Source organism: Heliconius melpomene, chromosome 14, assembly GCF_056956725.1.
Source record: "Heliconius melpomene rosina isolate 202511_hmr_F chromosome 14, ASM5695672v1, whole genome shotgun sequence".
Classification (NCBI taxonomy): domain Eukaryota; kingdom Metazoa; phylum Arthropoda; class Insecta; order Lepidoptera; family Nymphalidae; genus Heliconius; species Heliconius melpomene.
The window spans coordinates 2,420,865-2,444,783 of record NC_140402.1 but is presented as its reverse complement, the minus strand read 5'-3'; the positions used below and the strand labels follow the sequence as shown (position 1 = coordinate 2,444,783).

Here is a 23,919-nt window from a genome sequence, read left to right as displayed (position 1 = left end):
TCGTTTAGCATTTTATGCCTAACTTTCTATATAATAACATTTAAGTAAAGGGAGATGTACTTACTACTAAAAGCCACTATGTTACTCTTTAAGCACTGGCTAAGTTAAAAGTATTATAAGAATTTTAACATAATATTATATTAATTAACTGATTATATGGTATCATAACTTCTTGCATAATGTAATAAACTGGGATGACACCTAATTTATAACATCGGAAAGCCATCTTCTGTCTGATTCTAACTTTAGTGTTCAAAAAATGAAGCGTGTAACTTTTTATTTTGAATAAAATTATTGGATTTTGACTTTGGTTAGTAATATTTATATGTTACAAAGGCTCTTACGAGGGTTCCAATCTTTAAAAGTAAGCGTGGTTAAAGTTTTATTTTAAGGAATAAAAGTTATAAAATGTAAACAAAAATATATTGATTCACTGCTTTTTTCAATTTTATCCATTTATATTTTTATTATAATAATTTCACATTTTTTTTATTAAGCTATATTATAATTTATACATATTTATACATACATATTTATACATACATATTTATACATACATATTTCATAATACTTATATTTAAAGTAATAATTTAAACCTTATAACTATCGAGAATTCATAACTACCTACTTATTTTATTTAACAACAACTGTAATTCTTGAAATATTAAAAGATTTTATTTCTTATTATTAACTTCTCTGGAAATTCATATTAATATTATTATTCATTAACCATTTAATCTTTACTCTCATAAATTATTTCAATTTGACATGTTTAATAAAACATCATACAAATTACAATGTCTGTATATTACATTTTTGTTCTATGTTATTTGCGGTATATATGTACATTTATATTACAATTACATTGTAATTCGATTTAGTAATATTTCTAAGAATCACAGAATCCTCGGTTAACATACTTAAAGTAGGCAAAATCTAATGCTAATTAATAATAATCTCTTTCATATCAAGTATACTTAATTTAACTTAATTCTATAAGCTAAAGAATAAAAATATATTAAAATATTTAACAATTTCGAATTTTTAACATATTAACATTTTTGTCCCAAGCGTGCAGATACACTTTTATAGGCAGAATGACTAAAATCATAACATCAAATGCTTCACTACCAACAAAAAAAAAAGAACTTGTCAAATTTTGGCGCCATTTATCGGCCAACTACAGCTCGTACGGTGTTTCTTAATATATCAGTTACAAGTTCAGTTGTTCGTATAATTTTAATGCCGATTTGATCTATAAGTGTAATCGCTGTGGAATAAGGAAGAGGTAGTTCCTTTGTGGGTCGCATGGTGAATCTTGTGGGAATTGTTTCTGGTCCTATACTGCCCCACGGTATTGCAGTTGGTCTGAAATATAAAAATAATTGATTTTTATAAATTACTTTACAATGATTACTTATATATAAAATTATCACACGGAAGAAATTTATATTAGAACACTATAATTTGTAAATTTTATTGAAAGTTCCGATGATCCTTAGTTTAGAAATTCCGATTATTTTAAATAAGATACAATACATAAATATATATAATACAAAATAGATACAATAAATGCAAAAGTATGACATAAAATTGAATTTACATACTAATATGCTTTAGGTATAAAAATAACTGAACGATGACAATAAATTCTTAAGAAAACGTAATTGATAAATTGACTAAGTAAAAAACCGTGTATCTATCCATGAGTTCCATTAAGGATGATTCTTTAAGAGAGGAATCTGAAACTTCAGTTTATACATATAAAAGGTTTGCTGTAATGAATGACTTTATAGTTTATACCCACTTAGTACCAACGTAGATAATTTTACGTTCCCCACTTTTCGCCGAATTTTCGAGACATTGTGTATTGAATGGCGAAACTCAACGCCGCGCCCTTGTTAACAGAGCGAAGAAATGAAAAGATTAATAAAAAATAATTAATTTCCCCGAGTGGGATTCGAGCGCACAACCGTCGCGTTTACATCTACGCTCGTACTACGACGTTCCACGACGGCTTTTTTATAAAACTTTGTATTATAATTGTTTATTTAAATACTCGACTTAATATTTTAATAGAATCTACGCATAAGTATAAGTAAGAACATAATATTCCACATTATATACCTGCCCGGTGTTTACGTCATATGTATTATAAATTCCATATATTATGATCTTGATAAATACTGTAATTTGTGATGAGAACGATTTATACTTTACTCTTAGTCTTAATCAATAGTTAATTATTACTAGCACGCCACGACATGCTTTTAATATTATTATTTATATTATCGTAATAGCTACGCATAATAAATAAAATGATTTTGTTTAATATCTACGCAAATTTGTTAAATCACTGCATTCTCCTAATCTCGTTTCCGGAATTCGTGTTACTGCGTGTGAAGTGGCGGAATTCAACGCCGAATTTTATATTACCAAAAGGAAATAATTTATTCGTCCGAGATTTCGTCCCAGTCGGAACTATATCCACAATAATAGTATTTACACTCACAATGGCCTCAATTATATTAATTAATTTCAAAATCAAGACAATCAATTGTAAATTTATACTAAATCTATCAAGAAAATTTCAACAAATTACAAAAAAATTGTTGAAGAGTTTTTTAGACTCATTAAAAAATGCTAGTTGGGAGGTAAGTAGTACAAGTTAAGTACTTACTAACTAGTAAATTAACATAAAAAAAAAAACATATTTTTAAACATAAGCTTGCCATGTCATGATCATTATCGTACAATGGGCGTATCCCGTATCGTACAATTAGCCCGGCGTGATAATTAAACAATTATTTTACATCATTAAGTTCAGGTGTATCATTTCATTAGAAATAACGAGAAAATATAAAAATATTCTTAGATGTTTGAGGAAAAATCGAATGGAAGTTATATAAAATTAAACATCTCGTTGGAATTTTTTAATAATAAAGATTACTCTAATAGCCTATAATAAATAATGCCTGATGTATTTACCTTGTTATGGATTTTTTTTCAGTTAAAATCAGTTAAACATGTATTTATGTATGTATTTTGATAAAATAAATATGCAATCATGTCAGTGAACAGTGTAATTTCTGACAAAATATTTTTTTTATTAATTGGCTTTTCTTTTTTAATAGGACTAATTAAAAAAAATACCTTTGTGGCATAATAGGCCTCATTGTAGACACTGTCCGTATAGATGGTTGAGTGGTTCGAGGTGTGGTAACTGCTGAAGTCGGACTGCCTACCATGATTTCACCATCGTCGTTAAACCTGAAAACGAAAAAATATTAGTTAAATTAAACTGAATTAGTAAAATATTTTAAAATTCAGTTAAAAAAAAATCTACTTCTTGGAAGGTCATTTAATTTAGTAAATTTAGTATTAATGTAAATTTATAGTTTTAACTTGGTAAAAAATATTCATGGTGCAATAAAACTTCACATGTAATTATTGCAATAAATTTTCTTCATCATGTTGCAGTAAGCAGCCATCGATGAAAATAAATAATTTCTGGTACACAATCTTTCTCCACCTTCGCACGCAATCCACGTGGGAATATTACTGACTTCTGTATTGTTTATACTCTTGTGTAGTCAACTATATAATTATAATGGCAATATGCGTAAATATACAATAGATACGTAGATATTATATGGATTATGTTGTCATTATGTGTAATGTTTCATATTGCAGCATTGTCGAGTAATTGAATGTTGAGCCTGTTGAGTGTTTATATTGAAATGTAGTTGAAAATTGTTATTTCCAAAATTTAAAGTACTTGAAATAAATAAAATTTTTTTAGTATTTTTTTTATATGAGGGTTTCGGAAAAAAATCATTTGAATTACATGCAAAATAGCTAATGTTAAGTAAAATAATATAATAAACATATAACATATTTTAGAACCTAAAATCACGTTTTTTCCTACAGAACATATAAATAAGACCAATGTAATGAGCGCAAATTTGATATGTTTATTTATTAGTAGGCAGTCTAAGGTTCCATCAGCCATCTTATTCCGTCATCAGACCAGCTCGATGGTACTATAACATTGTATTGTCATCTAATCTACATATAATTGCCAAGTGCCACAATGATAAAACAATTAGAAGTGCGTGTAATTCAGATTCTTACATTTTATGTTATAGTTAATTAGTTGCAGCTCGAACTAAAAAAAATCACTTTATTATTAAAATTGCTACAATTCAGTTTTTAAGGTAGGTCGTACATTTATCTTAATTTGATTAAAATGTGAAAATAGATAGCCCTCGTTCTAGAACTCTAGTCCACTGCTATCAATCTTTTCATACATGTCCTCCGAAAAGTTCTCATGCTTTTACGTGACATGTTCACCCTGTCATCATCTGTGTTTTTCAGAACACAGAATCAACGATCATGCTGGAATGACGGCAGGGAAAGGCTTCTGTAAGAGTTCGGTTCGAGTTCATAAATCTTACATACGATTCTTCTTTCAATAATTCTCTCGACGAACTCAAATCACCTAGCAAAATAATTTTATAAATCACATACGACGCTATTTACTGTAGCAGGTATGTTGTAATGAATATAACTAATGATAGTCTCGCGTAGTAAACCAGTTTAGCAAAACTGTGTTTTAAGGTAACCAAAAGATTACATCGTTTATTGTTATGCACACGCGATTCCAGCTATTAGGAATATGCTTTTAATTGTTGTTATGTAAAAATACAATTATCTACATGCAGATTTTACTTTTGTGTTATGGGTAAATGAAATAAATTGTATTTGGTAACTTAAACGTTAACATTAATTAATTATTTTAGGTATAGACCGTCTGCTAAAGAGCATGTCAATTTTATTTAATAATTTTTATTTAACGGTGGTTAACAAATCGTTTGTAAATTAATAATATCATTTAAAACCCACTGACAGTTCAACGATGTTGTTACAATAGCAATGTCTGAAATAATTATTAATCAAGAAAGTTACGGTACTTTATCTATCAATATAATTTAATGTACCCGCGTAAAGTAATGAAAAGAGTAATATTATGATTATATTTTTAAAAAATTTCAAAAGACAGACGTGACATACCACATATGTCACAGATAAATAAATAACACAGGTTTAATAAAAAATATTAGAAATTAAATGGAATGTTGTATTAGAAATTTACAATTTTGCAATGCAAAAAGAAAGTCCGTTCGTCTATTATACTACCAAAAAGTATGTTTTTCTATTAAAACTTAACATAAACATGTCATATTTAAGTATATTTTAGCGGTATGTAAATTTGTATTTTACCTAAAGAAGAGTGAAATCTAGAATATAGAAAATATTTTATGACATGCCTTCGACAGCGAGGTTACTATTTACATAAATATTTTCCAAAAGGACTGTTATCAAGTGAATGGTTTTATTTAGTTACTAGCGGACCCGGACGCGGCTACGCCTGCTTGAAATATAAGAATATAATTTCTATAGAAATATAATTTCAATCTAGATGAAATGCTAAAAGTGACTATTATATTTATTTTCATAAGGATGAATATCAAAATGACGCGGTCGCGTAGCGACGACGGTTGTTATTAACATGGCAGAATAAATTGCATGTCAAATTAGAAAGTATTTTAATTTATTAGTACATATGTGTAATGTAATGTTACATAGCCTATAGCACTTCTGAAGAATGCAGCTTTCATACAAAACAAAAACAAAGTAAATCGATCCAGTAGATACAGAGATCTTAGCGTTCAAACAAACAAACAAACAAACAAACAAACAAACAAACAAACAAACAAACAAACAAACTCTTCCGCTTTATTATATTAGTATAGATTTTACTCATTTTTTATGTTTACGCATTTTCCATATTTAGAATTAAAAGTATTGTGGAGGAACGCTAGGTTTAACCAGATCGGAGAGAATTGAAGCATTGTGAGATACATTTTGCAAAAAGATTAGAAGAAAAAAAATTTAGAGAAGGACTACATATCCTAGAAAATATTTAAAATTTAGAGAATTTTGGATTATTTAGGTAATATTTATTTTAGATAAGATATTGAAGGAGCCATTAATGGTAAAATATTGTTAAACAGAAAATGCTAGAAAATGTAAAATTATTTTATTATTTCAAAGAAGAAGAATGTGAAACTGGATAAACCTTAGGATCTTATTTTATTAGGTTTTTCATTTAATTATTATACAAATTATACTTATTGGTATTAATTGTATATTAATTGAATGAAAAACTATTTAATTAACACATTTATTTACATTTAGTATTCAGATTTTGATATAATATATATTTAATTAGATAGTTTAGAGTTTAGATTTCCATACCTATTTAGAAGTAACGGTGGTGGTGGTGGTGTGGCAGCGGCGACTGGGGTCTCAGAACTTGGTGGAGAAGTTGGCACCGGCCGTAGTGTAAGTGTTGGTTCTGGCGATTTGGATACTTCATTACCTGCAACAATATACGTATATCTTTATCATAGTATAGAAATTAGAAGCTATTAATTTTGACTAAGGTAATCTTGTGAAATTAGGGCTTGTACACAGAGCCAGAGTCTGTAGGGAGATCTTCCTACAGAGATGGACGATATCCAGGAGCGCGGGTTAGAGTGTCGCTACGTTCAAATTTTTATACGTTTTCTATTATTTCGAAAACGTACGTATCGTTTCTTTCCTAAGTGTGGGATGACACTTAAAAACATATTAAAAATGAATATGATGTATTTTTGAATCATACATTTATATATTATGCGAAGTTATATTTTAATTTTGATTTAAACTTAATCTAAAATATTATTTTTTAAACTTAAATATAATCAAAATAAGTATTTTGCATATAATTTATTTTATTCCGTTACTTATAATTCTTACGTAAATCTTGCAACGAAGGTTAATGCCTTCTTTTTCCTTTTGTCAGTATGTCATGTGAAACAGGAATCAACATTAACTAATAAAAATATACAATACTGAGAAAATATTTATATTAATTGTTAAGATAAAAAGAATATTTTGTTAATTGGCTTTAAAGAATTTGCAGCTAATGTAATATTAAAGAACCAAACATACGATTGCTTATATTTTTACAAAACCAAAAGTTTTTCAAGTGTTACCAGTACAATTGCCTTTAAAATACAAATAATTTAAAATGAAATCGAAATATTATGTCAGTTTTGTAATTTAACAATTCTCAGTATTATTTCGCTCGCGTGTAAATAAACAAAAAAAACTTATTGGAATTTTATGACTTACACATAGTTTTGCATTTATTCATTTATTTTCACTGTATTGTACATAATCATTTAAATAAAAAGAAAAAGACACGCACTAAAGAAACTTTAATATATTATTTGATTGTGTTTAATTGAACAAGGTAGTTGATTTCCCTTCGCGGGGATGTATATTTTTTACTTTCTTCTTGTCTGCAAATGATTGAATAACATTGTATAGTTATTTTAAATTAATATGTATAATGAACTTTATTAGTTAATTAGCGACCCGCTCGCGGCTTCTCCCGTTTAAAATACATAATTATTAATTTCCTAATCTGCATTACTTTCGTTTTCTACAAACAGAAAGAAAACCACTAATGCCAATTGTAAAGTTAAAGTTTCAAATATGAAACCATAGTTTTCATTACGTATAGAAAGACATTTTCGTATTACATGATATAGAATTTTTCAGGGTCGCCTGTTCTGTTATTTGGCCTCGTTACAAATAATTATGAGATCTTCAAAGATTAACGACACGTATTTAAGGTTGTTGTGTTTTTGTGTCAGACTGTATACAAAAAAGTCAGCCAAGTTGTACCTATACAAAAAAAGTGGACTGACAAGTTACATTAGCCTTGCTTTTAAATCATAATAAATTAAATTCTAATTACAATTTATAACATAAAAATTTAGTTAAATTTCAAAAAAACAGTTGTGAAGATTGCCGATATTCCGTATATATTTAAAACGTTATTTTTTTCAGCTACACGCTGTATTCCGCGTATTGCGGGGTACAGCGTCAGGGCACTCTGTTATCCACTATCCGCCGAATTTTCAAGGTGGCGGAATTCTACGCCCTGCTTTACCTTCGTGCCAGAGCGAAGAAATATTAATGAAAAATAATTGAGAATCCCCGAGTGAGAATCTATCCCACAATGCCCTCTAAAACTTGTAGTTGTTTTAGTAAGTTTTTGAATTTTCAAATACTAAGTTTAATTTCTCAATATAAGATACACGAACATTAACTGCCTACAACCTATTAAAAATATTGTATATTTCGAATACGATACCTACAAATTTTGCAATCCATCTTAAATCGAAAAGCCTCCGGAAACGTAAAGAAGCAATTAAATTCTACTCTAATAAACAATTAAGTTGTACCTTTTTGTAATAACATAATTATAAACGTGATAATAATTATGTTTGTATTTCATCACTTTACGTCAGTTTTATAAACATTTAAAAAAATATATGTCAGTCCATTCATATTCTTTTAATTTTTTTTATAACTATTATCTTAATTTTTATTCTTTAAATTCATTTAAAAAATAAAAATCTTCACGCTGTATCTCGCACACAGCAGGGTAGGCAGAGGGAATTTAGTTTTTAATTTCCCCACTTTCTGCCGAATTCTGAAGGCATTGCCTGTTGAGTGGCAGAACTCAACGCCGCGCTTTGCCTCGACACCAGAGCGAACAAATGGAAATATAAACGTAAATAAATATTTCACTTCCTCGAGTGGGGATCGAACCCACAACTGTCGCGTTACAGTCACACCCTTGTGCCGCTGCTCCACGGAGGCCTCTAGCCTGCATCTGTCTTATCCTACCATCTCTCAAATCATACATCAACCTTCAAAATTTAAAGGGAGTATAAATATATTAATCCATTCATCATTCATCGGCCTAACCAAATCACACTTTAACTTTATAATGGAGGATTTTTTTTCAATGAGATTCGAAACAGTAATCGGCATGAAAAAAAAGCTAAAACACACAAACAAATAGAAACAGATCTTGAGATGCCGTTTTCATTCTTACATATATAATTTATACTTGAAATCTGCATCTCGATCGATCAAGATCGATCTCAGGCTTGAGAGCAGTTTATAAATACGAGCCTAAGTTCCTCTTCTCATCTCTCTAATTAGGTGTGTTTATCGTATTATAAGCGTCATCTTTTTTTATTGTGTAATGATTGACGTTTATGAACACTAATATAATGATTAAATCTAGTAGTTAATTTTATATCAACCAATTATTGGTCGTAATTTTAATATTTTTAGAAGATAAACACAGGTAATAACAAAATAATGAGACGATAAAATAAGTCAAGCATTTAACTTTTGGCCTGAGGTCTGAGTCTTGGTTGAGTGCCTGTAGAATAGGCGGAAAGCGGTAAACAGAAGTGTCTTAATAGGACTGTCGTATTAGGATATACTAGGTTTCCAGGTTTCCAGGTTCCTTCTGCCTACATTGTGCAAGATATAAATGAAGCTAACAAAAGAAAGTAAACCACTTACCTATACGGAAAGCATAAAAAGCATAAAAAGACTTTCAACGTTAAATATAAAAGGCATTTACACATTTATATCAAACTAAGGACGAACATACACAAACAAAAAAACTCAACGTTTAGTACCACTCAACACGCATTGCCTCGAGAATTCGGAAAGTGGAAAGCGGAGTATCTTAACACTAGGAATTACTACATAAACAAGATGGAAACATATATATTATAATGTACTTACCATTAGCTGGTATTGTGTTAAACTGTTCGTTAGCTAGGAACACCTCGAAATATCTCGTGAAGTCACCAGTCGGGTCCCATTTAGATGACAGCTTGGCCCACTCTTCCGGATATTCATTCTTCAATCTCTTTATAATTTTCACGGCAGTTTTCTTTTGGCGCTCAGTACAACGTATGCATTTTGTTCTTAACGCCTCTGGTAGAAGCCCTGCAAAAACATTATTATTATTATTTACTACAGCGTTGTTATTATTATTTGCGGCGTTGAATTCCGCCACTCAACACGCAATGTCTCAAGAATTTGACAAAAAGTAGGGAACGAAAGTCGTAATTCGAATTTGTCGTCGGTGTGTCTTATCACTTAAATTCCAGGGTCCCTCTGTTCACCTCTGTCACGTGCAAGATACAGCGTGAAGCTACAAAAAATATCTACTTTCAATATCGAATCTAATATCTCTTAAATAATTCTGAACATCTATATAACAATCAATTATGTGTCATCAAGATAATGTCTTAACTAATTATACTTTTATAGTGTTAGTGGACTAATGGGAAAATAGTTTTATATATCCATTTATTTTTTTTATTAATAGGGTTTTATTTTATTTTTTTAGCTTCCTGGAATCTTTTTTTAACCTCGAACTTAAAAAAGGCCTTTTTATAATTTGGACTGTTTTTAAATTATGTACTTTTGTTTAATTTAAAAATAACTTAATTTTTGATTCCATGTGTCTTTCATGTATTTATTATAGAAGGCTAAGGTACAAGGTCATTCGATAATTAAAAAAGTTTAACATATTCAGAACCTAAATAATAAGTTTCGTGGCATGGCAGGTCTGTCTGAAAAGTCTTAGTGTCTGGGAACGGAAGTGTCTAAGTATTACGTTCCCAGGTTTTCTCTAGCTACTCCGTTTTGTGCAGGATACAGCATCAAGCCAAAAAAAGGAAAAGGTGGAATTCTGATTTTTTTAAGGTTATTTTATTCTCTCACTAAGGAAATACACACACTGTTTTAATGAGAAAGGAGAGTTTTAACATTAAGTTCCCAGATTCCATCAGCCTATCCTGCTATGTGCGAGATACTACGAAAGTCGAACCCTATTCATTTACCATAAAGCCCTCTCAATACGGAAATGCAAAATATGTTTATTGTTAATTGTATCAATTTTCAATATAAATTGTCACATTTAATTTAATAGTTGAATATTATAATTACCGGAAGCGGTTTCATATGACGTTGAAAAAAATCAATTTTAACAACTTCGTAAGGCATATAAGCCGGTTATACTGGATAAGCTGGTTTCTTTACAGTCACCTAGTAATATATCTTAAAATAATTTGACATTTATTAGGTATATACATACATGTATTATATTTATTTAAGTACATTTAGGTTAGGTTTAATATTTATTGTCCATAACTAGGGCATTGCCTAGGGCTACAACTTAAAGGCAAAGGTTCGCATATAGATTTTTAGCTCTTCTATCTTCTTTTTAGTTCTTCTTCTCTTTTTAGCTTAGATATTATAGTTATGCTAAAATATTAGCGAATCTATGCAAGATGCCGAAAGAGTATTTGGGAGGCTTAAAGAGGTTTTCGACCCGAAAGGGGATGCAATTGACATCTTTATTCTGCCCATAAGTTTTGGCGGATTTGGTTAGTTTTGGTTTGATATCAAATGGGGTGTCAAATAAGGTCATGCCACTTCAGCTTAGCTGTTCAACGTGTATAGCTGCTTCCAAGGAGAAAAACAAAGCGACATGGTAGTATAAGTTGGTGACCTGAAGGAAAATTGCCTATATTGTAATAATAACATAAACAGTAGGATGTTCTCGCCCGCGCCGCGGTCGAATGGATATATCCTACATTTGTGCGTATACGATTTTTTTCCCCACCTGGATGAAAAGTTCGCTTTTAGCCCTCGAAAAGGAAACCTCTTTTCGTGGGCTAAAAGCGAACTTTTCCCTCGTACCGGGGACCAAGAGCGAAATTTTCAGCCCGATTCTCATTATCGTCCCAGTATAACAAAAAAAATTATTACTTTTTGTCAATGTCCATATACAGGATGGAATTGTCAGCGCCACTTTAAATGAAACCACAGTTTTAACTACTCTATAAAAGCCTAATATAATTTGGAAAAAAAATAATTCTCAAAAATGAAAAAGTTTTTTTTTCAAACAAAACAAATAATAAAATTATCGTTTTAAAATAAAACGCCATTTGTAAAGTATAATATAGGCACGCACACACTTACCTGTCAAAGCGGCAACGTCGCATAAAAATCGTGAAATGTAAAAAAAATCCTACGTCCAAACCGTTGAGGTACCTTGATTATTTTTTTAATTTTGGGTTTGAAATATTTTACCCTATATGCAGTTTCAGTAAAAGAAGCGCTGCCTCTTCCACCCTGTATTTACATAGAGAATATTAATTATTTAGAAATTTCAACAAATACAAAACAAATCGTGACCACATCACGATTTATATTCTTGCATTAATCGTTAAATTCAAATTTAAAAAAATAATTTCTAAATATTTTGACATTTAGAATCACATTTATGTTCAGAGTTTCTTAATAGTAATTATTGTTTATATTTATATGAATAAATAAAGGATTGCAAATCGAATAAAATTTAATTTGTTTACTGATAATATAAAAGATAATGAGTAAGTAATAATTGACTGTTTCTATTTAAATATTTACCTAATATTGTTCATTGTAGTCAATATCTGGAAATAAATTCTTAGGATGTAGAATGTTAATGTTAATAGAATATTATTTTATTTCTCATTGCATACCTAAAATTACTTTACCTAGTGTTAAGATACTCCGTTCCCGTTAAGACCGCTTTCAAATTACTTAATTTTTTTATTATGTGGCTATTTATCGATAACAGTTATTAAAAAACAATAAAGATTTCATGAATCCATAAATGTAATCCATAGTTAAGTTATTTATATTTCTAATTGTGTGAATAGGACTATAAATTATTATACAATCATTATAATTAAGGGATATAAAGCTGGCTATAAATGTGGCTATTATAGATCAGTGGACCACCGTGTGGCTAGATGGCAGCGAACGACGGTTATGGGTTTGAACAACACCGGGGGTAATGTTAATACGTTCTAATAGGAAAGCGGCGCTGACTTCCACCACTTATCTCACAATTGAAATTCGCCAAAAAATGGGAAACAGAGTGTTTTAACACTAGATTTTCTCTGCTATGCAGGAAAAGGTGTGGAAGCTGTTTTAATTTTTTTTTCTATTGCTTTTTATTGGATCAACCATTGGGCAGTGCGTAGAGAACGATGTATCTTAACACTTCTTTCTACCTCTGCCATAAGCCATGATGAGTAGAGATAAGAAAACAAAGCTTTATCTTTACAATTACACACCAACGTCATCAATCAGTATTCAAGAGTTGTTAGTTGTTTAAAATAATGTATTAGGTGATTGCAACAAGGAATCTTAAACAATTTCCTTATATTTTAAAAACAAACACGCAAATAGTTCGTTGACTGCTAACAAAGATCGATGATGTATATGAGAAGATAAAGAAAGAAGTTTTTTTTTTTGGAAAAAGGAAAAAGGACAAGGAAAACGAGCGTTCGGGTCACCTGATAGTGATCACCGCCGCCCACGACTCCGTGCAGCACCAGAGGAGCTACAGGTGCGTTGCCGGCCTTTGAGATGGAGATAGACGCGGTTTTTGAAGGTACCCATATCGTACCGACCTGGAAACACTGCCGCGGGTAGGCCATTCCACAGTTCGGTGGCGCGTGGAAGGAAATTTCTACGAAACCGCACAGTAGTGGAGTGCCACGTATCCAGTTAATATAGATTTTAAACTAACTATTGATATTAATTAGTAATAGAGATTTTAAATATTATAGAGTTGTATGTTTGGTTCACCGCACTAACCTCTGGAAATACTGGTTCGAATAGAAAAAAATATGTTTGCTCAGAATTAGATCAAATTTTATAATTTGCCCTGTGTCCTACACAACTCTTATTTATTTTCATTATACACTACATGTAAATTTTAGTATTTCTATACAAGATCAAAATTCAATATATTGTTGTATGTGTTTCATACTATATGATTAAGCGCGGCGTTAAATTCCGCCGCTTAACACGCTTTCTCCAGAATTCGGCTGTCTTAATGGGCACAGAGTGTCTTAACATTATGTTCCCTGCTACCCTGCTATACTATACAGCTCTATATGCTATGTGTTATGTAGTGTTAGCTTACTCGTGTAAAAGTGGGTAGATATAGGTGAAAAAGACTTTGCAAGCAGTAAAATTGTGTCAATTGGGGACAATTGCTTGTAGGCGATAGCCCTGATTGGAACATATCTGGTTTTTACATACATATTTTGGTGATTTCTCCTAACAGTAGATAATTATATTTTTACTTAAAAAAAACTAAATATATAGGTATAAGCATCATATTTTCGTATGTTTGTTTATGTTCTGTAAACCGGTTCAAATTACAATAAAAGGATGTCATGATTTGATAACATTTCTAAGCGCTCTCGTAAATTATGACGGCGACTCTACTATCGATGAGGACATCTTGCCCATTAAAGAGTCTAAATTTGCATGACTTCCGGGATACTCGTAGTAATATAAAGAAAACATGTTTTTTTCTTGCAATAAATTATAATATCTAAATATCTATATATAATAAAACTGTAACTGATAGCTGTCTGTACATTGAAGATATATGAGTAAAACTGTTATTTGCGACATTTATTAATGTAATAGAAATTTTTGTTGGTTCGTCTGTGTATCTGTGGGTTTGTGCCTGCTAAACTCTAAACCTAATTGGGAATCGAACCCTTAACGTCGCAATTGCAGTCTGCCATTGCGCCACGAAGGCCTAATAGCTTACCCAGCACGTACTGTAAAGTATATATTGTTATAAGTAAGATAACTATATTTTTTTGCTCTACCAACTTTAGAGCGTAAGCCCCGCTTAGAGGCACGTGAGAATATTCGTTTTTATGAAAGAAGACAAGGCAAGCTGCTATTGTTCCCGAGATTTCCACAGTCACAATACGTACACAGGAATGTACCTAACAATTTTGATGAAGCTAAGAAATTTTAATAAGATTTTGGTAATAAATTTAATTGGCAAACTTTTTGCTTATAATGTTGGTTTTTTTTAAGAGTAAAAGTTTCTGTCACGAATATTGTATAAATAGGTTTAAAATTTTAACTTTTATAGTTGCTGTAACTTAGCTTTTGGATCCTAAGAAGTAAGGTCTATGAACTATTCAAATATTTATATTATATTTTAAATAAATTTTATATTATATATATGAGTCATAGCTGTTCTCGTTCGCGCTCGGGGAAATGTACTCCACACGTAATGCCTCGAAAATTCGGCGGAGAGTAGAGAACGGAGTGTTTTAGACTAGGTTTTCGATTTAGATGTTTTCATCGATTCGATTAATGGTAACTCGATTCGATTTAGATTAGATGGTTTTCAGTTTCGGTTTATATGTTGAAAATAAAGTGTTTAAAAACTGAAAATAATAATTGTGTACCAATGACTTGTTTGTTTTAAATATAGTTAATTATTAAAATAAACAGCCGTTGCAGTGTCAGTGTTCGTACAGTTAAGTAATTATAATCAAATTATGTTAAAGATAAAAATATCTCTGTGAAACCGCAAAAATGATAAATAAAACAGATATCAAAAAGAAACAAATGTTAAAAAATAATAAAAACTAAGTCATATTCATGTTTTAAATGTTAAATTGCTAAGCAACATTCAATATCCATGAACTTGTTTTGTTTTACGAGGAAACAATTATGTCCGAGCTTGGCGCCACTTACCTATAGAATATACATATATGTATATAGCTGCAATTATGCATATTATATCTTTTGAGGCCAGTCGAGTTGACAGATTGTAGGTTCGATTCCCACTCGAGGTAATAAAATATTTAATATTTCCAGTCTCTCGCTCTGGTAAAAGGCAGACTGGCGTGAGTTCTGCCACTCGTGGTCGTAACGGGAATGGAATGGCTTAATAAATAAGATCAACTCGATAAAAAAAACTTTCTAACAATAGAAATTTTTCAATTCGAACCAGTAGCTCCTGATGAATTATTGGAAGAATAATGATGTTTCACTCCTTGCTGTGCTGTTACTTTTCAGACTGATTAAGAGACGCCTCTTATAGAACCCTTATAGAACCTTGACTGTAAATAAATATTCTTTGATGAGACTAGGGTGAAGTAAAGACAAAATCTTCACATAAACCTCAAAGTAAAATCCCTCTATCTTTCCTAATTGTATGTTAATATCAATACATCCAAACTTTAATCAAACAGCTTCACGCTAGGCAGTGTAGGCAGAGAGAACCTAGTATTAAGAAACTCCGTTCCCCACTTTCTGTCGAATTCTGGAAGCATTGCGTGTTGAGTGCCAGAACTCAACACCGCGCTTTGCCTTAACACCAGAGCGAAGAAATGGAAATATAAAGGTAAATAAATATTTCACTTCCTCGATTGGGAATCGAACCCACAACCGTCGCGTTACAGTCACACCCTTATGCCGCTGCGCCACCACGACCTTAATCAATTAAACAATTAATAATTCTTATTTAGAAAATGTCTACGCGTTAAATTATTTTGAGAATAGCAAAAAATATTACGATTACAACTTTTTATGTGCCTAGTTGTTAGACAAAAATAAGAGATTTAGCTCTTAGAAGTCCAATCATAGATACATTCCATGCATATAGTAAAAGCCAGTAACACTAAAGGTCAACAGGTTCTAAGATTGACTATAAACATTTATTATTCAAATTGCATTAAATCGATAATTTAATTTTGCAATAAAATACAATGGGATTGGAACTGTAGACATGTCGTAATTTGCACAAGTTTTTTTTTCTTAATTTATGTTTTTTTTTATGTTCGTAGATAAAAAATAGACTCTTGCTATTTAAGCTTACAACCTTATTTTCGATTTTAAGTAAGGCATTTGATATTAATATAGTAATATATAATTTTTAAGATGCAGTATTATGATTATAAATCAAACGTTATTTATGATAGAGGTATAATATAATGGATGATTAAATAATGTTAATAAATGTTACTTATTAACTAAGAAACCTATAAAATATACTAATTAATTATCGATACAAGTTTGAAAGAAAACATTTAAGACTAATATTATAAAAAAACACCGAAGCAAAGAGTAAAGGAAGAGGGGGGTGTGGATTTAGATTGAATTGAATTTTCAAATAAGCACATTGGAAAAAATATATGTACTTGAAGACAAATAAAAAATAAATTATTTTAGCTTTACGCTGCATCCAGTACATATTAGTATAGGCAGTAGTAATCTGGGAACATCGTGTTAAAACACCCCGTTACCATTAAGACACTCCCCACCCATTTTCCGCTTAATTCTGGAGTTGTTGCGTGTTGAGTACTCAGCGCTTTCTTTCGTTAACAGAGCGAGGAAATGAAAATATTAAATATTTCATTTCGTCGAATGGAAATCGAACCCACAACCTATCGTACAGTGTACAGTCGTACTCAATATATAATAATATTTATTATTATATTGTTTTCTAATATGTTTTATTTAAAAAAAAGATCATTGAACTCCGTACCGTGTTACCTAAATATTTACTGACCTCGAAACTTATATGGTGTCGGTAACATTGGAGAAGTGCTAACCTGACACAGTAGAGCAGCTCCATATATGACTAAGCCAATATTTAACTGTTTTTTTTATTATAATGCCTTACTTACGTATAAAGTAAAAGTACAGTTATTTGTTAGTCCTGTAAATAAGTCTAGTTTTAGTTCTAGATTCGTGAGCCTTCTGTATTGTAAAACTGTAATACAGATATAAAGATAATAAATCCAGAGGTCTTAAAGATGGCTTCTCCCTGGCTTCTTTAATGGTATTTGGTCCTGGCGAAGGTGCACAAGTGTGTGACTATAAACGCGACAGATTGTGGATTCGATTCCCACTCGAGGAAGTAAAATATTTAATATTTTCTTTTCTTCACTCTGGTGTCGAGGCAAAACGCGGCATTGAGTTTATACCTCTACTTGGTAAGCCACGATAATTCGATGGAGAATAAGGATCGGAAGTATTCTAATCAGAACTGACTGTCTTAACACTAGGTTCCTAGGTTCCCTCTGCCTAACATGTGATGCTAGAAAATAAGTAAATATAATACACATACATATACTATATTATAGAAGAAATGATTACCAGCATTAAAAGGAGATAATGCAGGTCAGGGTTTTAATAGATAAACTCTAATAGACTCACATGAAATGACACCGTCGCGTCGTGCTAGTAACGTTAAATTTTATGCTGTGGTTAACCACGAGTGCCCACGACGTTATAGATAGATTTATTATATGAATTAATATAAATATAAATAAAAATGTAATAAAATATATTACTTTTTTCATAATATACAGTAATAAAATGTACATAGGAATTGGTATGTCTTTTTACAGGGGCGGCTCTAGCTCGGGAGCGCTCGTGCAATGAAACCCTGGCGCCCCCTAGGCCTAGGCTAGATATTTGAAGATAAAAAAAATACAAATGTATAATTTTTATCGTAGTTAACCAAGTAAGCCAACGAATGCAAAATTAAATGATGTTTATTTCGAATGCAACCTGCAACAGGTATCTCCTGTTACTCTCCAAGGTCTTGCGCCAAACGACCGATCTATGCATTTTACATAAATCTCACATTATGTTGTGAAAATATTATTTTTTTAGCTTTACGCTGATTCCGCAGAGTAAGTAGGCAGAGGGAACATGGTGTTAAGACGATGAGAAAAAAATTCTAGGCATTACGTGCTGAATGGCGGAACTTAGCGCCGTGATTTTGCCTTGATTCTAGAGCGAAGAAATGAAAATATTAATAAATAATATTTTCATTTCATTTCCCCGTGTGAGGATCGAACCCACAACCGTCGCGTTACAGTCACACCCTTGCGCCGCTGCGCCACAACGGCCTACCAAATATATTTTTTAATTGAAATATTATTATCCAATATGTCTACTATTATTTTTCAATTTTACAGTGTTACATAGTTACGACGGTTTTCAAAAGAAGCGGGTTCAAATCTCTCTGCTTTCAAAATTTTTACACGTTTTCTAAAGAAATATTTCTATAGTTTACCGTACGATCGTTATTCATAGTTTTCGCACATAAAAAGTGAAATTCGCCATAATTTAAATTCCATACTTATACTTAGATATTTTGTTTACGTTTTCACTTGTGCCTGTATAGAATGAACATAATAGTCTTTAGAAGTGGCACATGTCTAAAAATATTTATATATTTTTTTAGCCTCACACAACAGAGTAACAAGAGGGAACCTGGAAACATAGTGTTAGCACACTCTGTTCCCATTAAGACACTTCCGTTACTCAATTTCAGCGAAATTCTGGAGACTAAAAATATTTTTTTTATTTAAAATATTTTTTTTATTTCCTCAAGTGGGAATCGAACCGACAACATGTCGCGTTTATACAGTAGTCACAGTTTGTCAGCCACGACTGGACTGAAATATTTTATTATTTTTCATTATTCGTATAAGAAAATATTGTTTCGTGTAACTCTGCTGACATTTAAAATTCAAGTTATGGCCAAATAATATCAAAAAGATACTCGTATACTTATTCAAAATAATTAAAACAATTCCTCCTTATTAGAACAAATTTGGTTTTAAAAATAAATGTACTTAATCTACTCTTTTATATTTTTTCTGTTGAAAACTGATATTCTCCTAAAAATTTTTAAAGTATCAAAATAATATATTTTTTTATTGACTGTTTTTTACAACATATATTTTTGCAACGTGACATTTTCGTAGTAAGAATAAAATAACTATTGAAGAATTTTGTATAAACAAATAAAAGCAAGATGTGAAATATAATACGTAGGTATATTTCAGCTTGCTTCCTTAGATAATCCAATTAGTAGTTCAACCATAAAACTTTTCAGTTTTATAATATTAATATAGAAAAGAAATATTCCCACCAAATAAATTAGAACTCACGATCATGATATATCGTTTATTTATTATTACATTTCATTTATTTAAATCTATATTTTAATTTATTCGCTCTGTTGTCGAGACAAAGCACGGCGTTGGGTTTCGCCACTCAACAGGCATTGCCTCCTGAATTCAGTGAAAAGTGGGGAACGGGGTGTCTTAATAGTAGGTTCCTTCTGCCTACCCTATGTGCGGGATACAGCGTAAAACTGATTTAATTTAATTTTTTTGTATGTTTGTAAAAATTATAGCAATATAATATAAAGCTTCTCTATCATTTCTAAATGATTCATCTATATAGAGCCGCTATGTGACACAATTGACACAAGGTCGCCATTATACAATCCACTCACGCGGTCGATTGATCGATACGCCGCTAATCTGGTGGAACTTTCAAAGAAATCTGATTCAACTTAGTATGTACTTCCATATTAGTATTTGTTTGTTGTTATTTCCTGCATTTTTCCTTTTTATTATAGTTATTATTCTTGTTTTTTTTGCTCTTGATCGTGAAAATATATAGGTACTTATTATTTTTAGCTTCCTTTAGGAGCGAATGTTAAGATACTCTTTTACCCATGCAGTTCAAGATATTTTGTGTTGAGTAGCGGAACTTAACGATGCACTCTGCCTAGTGACACCAGAAGAAGAAAATGAATAAGCCACGACGGAATCCATGAGTAGTGTAAGAAAATATTTTTTTTTCTTTGGTCGCTCTAATAGAATTGCTTATATTTTTATTTTATATAAAAGCTTCACGGTGTATCTCGTACATAGCAGAGTAATTAGAGAGAGCTAAGACAGTCCGTTCCCATTAAGACACGACCGCTACTCACTTTCCAGCGAATTCTGAAGGCGTATAGTGGCAGAACTCACCTATAGATATTATTATTCAGTACTTTTTTATGATTTTCTATGAATATGCCGCGCTAATACTTGTTGCGTTTGTTTTATTGTTAAATATACATGTATAAATGTTAATTAACAAAAACTTATAGTTTTTATTATATAGAAAATTTTAATTCATCTTAATTAAATTATTTTCAAGCTAATTCAAAATTAATTCAAATAATACATAATTAAATTTGACCTTAAAGTTGCCAAAACAGCCATAACAATATTTATTATTCGTAAAGATTATGTTTTTATTACATTATACATTAAATTTTACCTGTACTTTATGAAATATAAATTAATAGTAATATTAAAAACACGTTTTAAAAAAAACATAGTTATTAATAAGATTGAATTAGATTATATTAGATATTTAGTTAGTTATTGAGTTACTAAGGGCATCGTGGTGTGAGCACCTGTAATATGGTTGTGGGTTCGATTTCCACTCGAGGGAATGAATTATTATTTCTGCTACGTGCGGAATATAGCGTAAAGCCATAGGAATATGGGCATAGGAATGGCCTTCGCCCATGGCTGAATGAAATTTTACTTACAACAAAAAAATGAAAAACAACGTTTACACGAACATATCTGTTAATTCTATTTTTATTTTATAATCTATATCAATATTATTTATGTATTTCTATGCTCTCATATGCGTGCTAGACCCAACATCCGCCTGTTGTTTAAGAATGCCAAATGCAGAGATGGAGGTCACTCGTTCGGTTTCCGCATGAAGCAAATAGTGTCGTTATGTATAAGTTCTAAATATGAAATCCATTTTTTAGTATGTTACTGGTTATAAATAGTTCGACAATGTAATAATCTATTTAATATATATTTTTTAAATATGAAAACTTTAAATATTTATAGTTCTTTTTAAAATATTTTTTTTATTTGATACATTTTGTAGTGTAATTAATTCCAGGAGGAAGAAATTAATATGGGATTTCTAAACATTGAAAATACTTTCGACTGTACTTTCGATTTTAACATGAACAAGACTTGTACAATAATATTATATTTATAATAAGCAAAAACGTTAAGTCAGATTTAGAAATAAACATTCCTCTAAGAAATCAACTTTTGTAATTTTAACTAGATGGTCTATATAAATATATGAAACATTTAAATAAGTTAGTGTTTTTATATACATTTATATTTATTTATTTTTCTTCATTTAGCGGAACCCATTTTTCTTGTGACTTTCACAAACGATTTCACGATGGACAGGTAATGTTATAAATGGACTGGAACTTAATAACTTGGTTATTAACTGAACGTATTGCTTTACCGCATTTTAAATTTCATTCATTATATTTTTTATATATACGTAGGTAAATAGATATTATAATTCTTAACACATTTATATTGTTTTCCCTGTTTTAGAAAATGACTAAAAATCAGCATCACGCTGTATCCCGCTCATAGCAGGATACGTAGAGGGAACCTAGTATTAAGATACTGCTTTCCGTAGAAAATAGTATTAATGAATTGTGTTTATTTTTACGTTTAATTTTAATCATACTTAAATTAAACAATTATTCCCTCATTCTCATCTACTTTTTAAATCAGTGTTGTTCAAGAAATCTGTGACGCATTGTCACCGGAAAATTACGATAAATAAGAAAATTATCCACAATTTTTCAATAATGCAAATCTTGCAGAATAGTAAAAAATAAATAAATAAGCAAAATATCTTTAAGTCTTAAAAAGTCAATTGAAAAATGGCTTAATACAACGGAATAAGGCAGAAGAGCTGTAATTTTATTTTCTCTCCTTACTATTCTGTTACGGTATCGCTAACTATTACTTATTTAGGATTTTAAGAATAAAATATTATTAATTCCGACTAAAAGACTTAATCTTTTAGATTTGTTTTTTCACTAAATGTAAATTCGACTTACATTAAGTGAAAAAACAACTAGATACTAATGTGAAATACTGACACACATGCTGTTTCAGTATTTATGGTATAATATATTAAATGTTATTGGATACTTCCAGTCTGGTGACATGAAATCAAAGTCATCAAAAACAAAAAATAAATAAAAAACCTAGTAAAGTAAGAAAGAAAAAGAAAAAGAAAAAATATTGGTTGTTTATTGAGGAATGTAGAGCTGAATTCTCGAGATCGCACACGAGATTAAGAATTTATATTTGTAGCATTTGTTAAATGCGGTGTGAAAAATCACGTGAAATATTAACAATAAACGATTTTCTACACTATGTATATAATAACATATATAATAATAATAACATTCGAGGCAAGTTTTATCTTCAAATTCAATTCTTACCAATATGATTTTGAAATTAATTTTGTCTATTATTTTATTTTATCTATGTTTGAGCACAAAATAATTATATATTTTTTTATATTTATCTGATAATTATCTAGTTAAACAATAACTAAATAATTACCAGGTCATAATTTTTTTATCACAAATTAAGATAAAAAGTGATTTTATAAATATTTATATAAAAATTGTTATTACTATGTCATAAAAATGCAAGATCTATAAAATTAATACTTAGAAACAGAGCAAGCTTATCTCTGGCTATTTTCTTTTAAAGCTTCTATGTCAACAAAAATTTCGTATTTTACAAAAACAACTTACTTTTCAACGCCTTTCCCTCAGGGGTGCACCTCTGGCCATTTATCAAGCAGTCCACATAGTTCCTCACCAGCCTCTTACTATTAAACAAGGCGTCCACGTCCAAATAATCGTACCTGGAGTCGTATTTGGGCATATTTTTCATTGATTCTATATCTTGTGAAAGCACTGTCACACATAAACATAACGATATCACTATTACTTTCATTTTGGTTCTCTCGATGTCACATAACACGAATAATAAATAAGTGCACGTTAAACATGCGTGTGCGCACGGCGAGCCGCAGCGGTGTTGTGGCGGGCTGTATCGCCTCTTCTGTATATGAAAGGTTGCTGTCAGTTGCCTGAAATGATACAGGTTCGATTCAAGGGCGAGTTGTAAGGGTTAATTTTAACTAATAATAAAAAAATTACTTTAACTACTAAGGGGCAATTTTGTTTGGAATAATTATTTAAATATGAGTTTCAAATTAAATGTCCTAGTAAACTGGACTATTAAGATAATTGTCATTTGAGTGTTTTATTTTTTATGGATGAGGAAGAGATCGTTGTGGCCCAGTGGCGCGATTTGTGATGTAAACACGACGGTTATAGGTTCGATCCCCACCCGTGAG

General features: G+C 30.6%; 1 protein-coding gene across 1 annotated transcript; it reads right to left on the bottom strand.

Moving 5' to 3' along the window:
- Nucleotides 1-437: 437 nt before the first annotated feature.
- On the bottom strand, nt 438-23,620 carry LOC146531906 (uncharacterized). Its single transcript, XM_085197112.1, has 5 exons — nt 23,309-23,620; nt 9,733-9,939; nt 6,322-6,445; nt 3,154-3,270; nt 438-1,368 (listed from the first exon to the last, which is right to left on the bottom strand). Exons 1-5 carry the CDS (start codon nt 23,511-23,513, stop codon nt 1,170-1,172), a joined length of 852 nt encoding a protein of 283 aa, XP_085053238.1. The 5' UTR covers nt 23,514-23,620; the 3' UTR covers nt 438-1,169.
- Nucleotides 23,621-23,919: the final 299 nt, after the last annotated feature.

What these genes read in the sequence shown, in the direction of transcription:
- LOC146531906 (XM_085197112.1), bottom strand. Translation starts at nt 23,513, where the DNA reads ATGAAAGTAATAGTGATATCGTTATGTTTATGTGTGACAGTGCTTTCA. An exon ending in CCACCGTTACTTCTAAATAG is followed by an intron (nt 3,271 to 6,321) that starts GTATGGAAATCT and finishes TTTCGTTTTCAG; the next exon opens with GTTTAACGACGATGGTGAAA. An exon ending in AGGCCTATTATGCCACAAAG is followed by an intron (nt 1,369 to 3,153) that starts GTATTTTTTTTA and finishes TTTATATTTCAG; the next exon opens with ACCAACTGCAATACCGTGGG.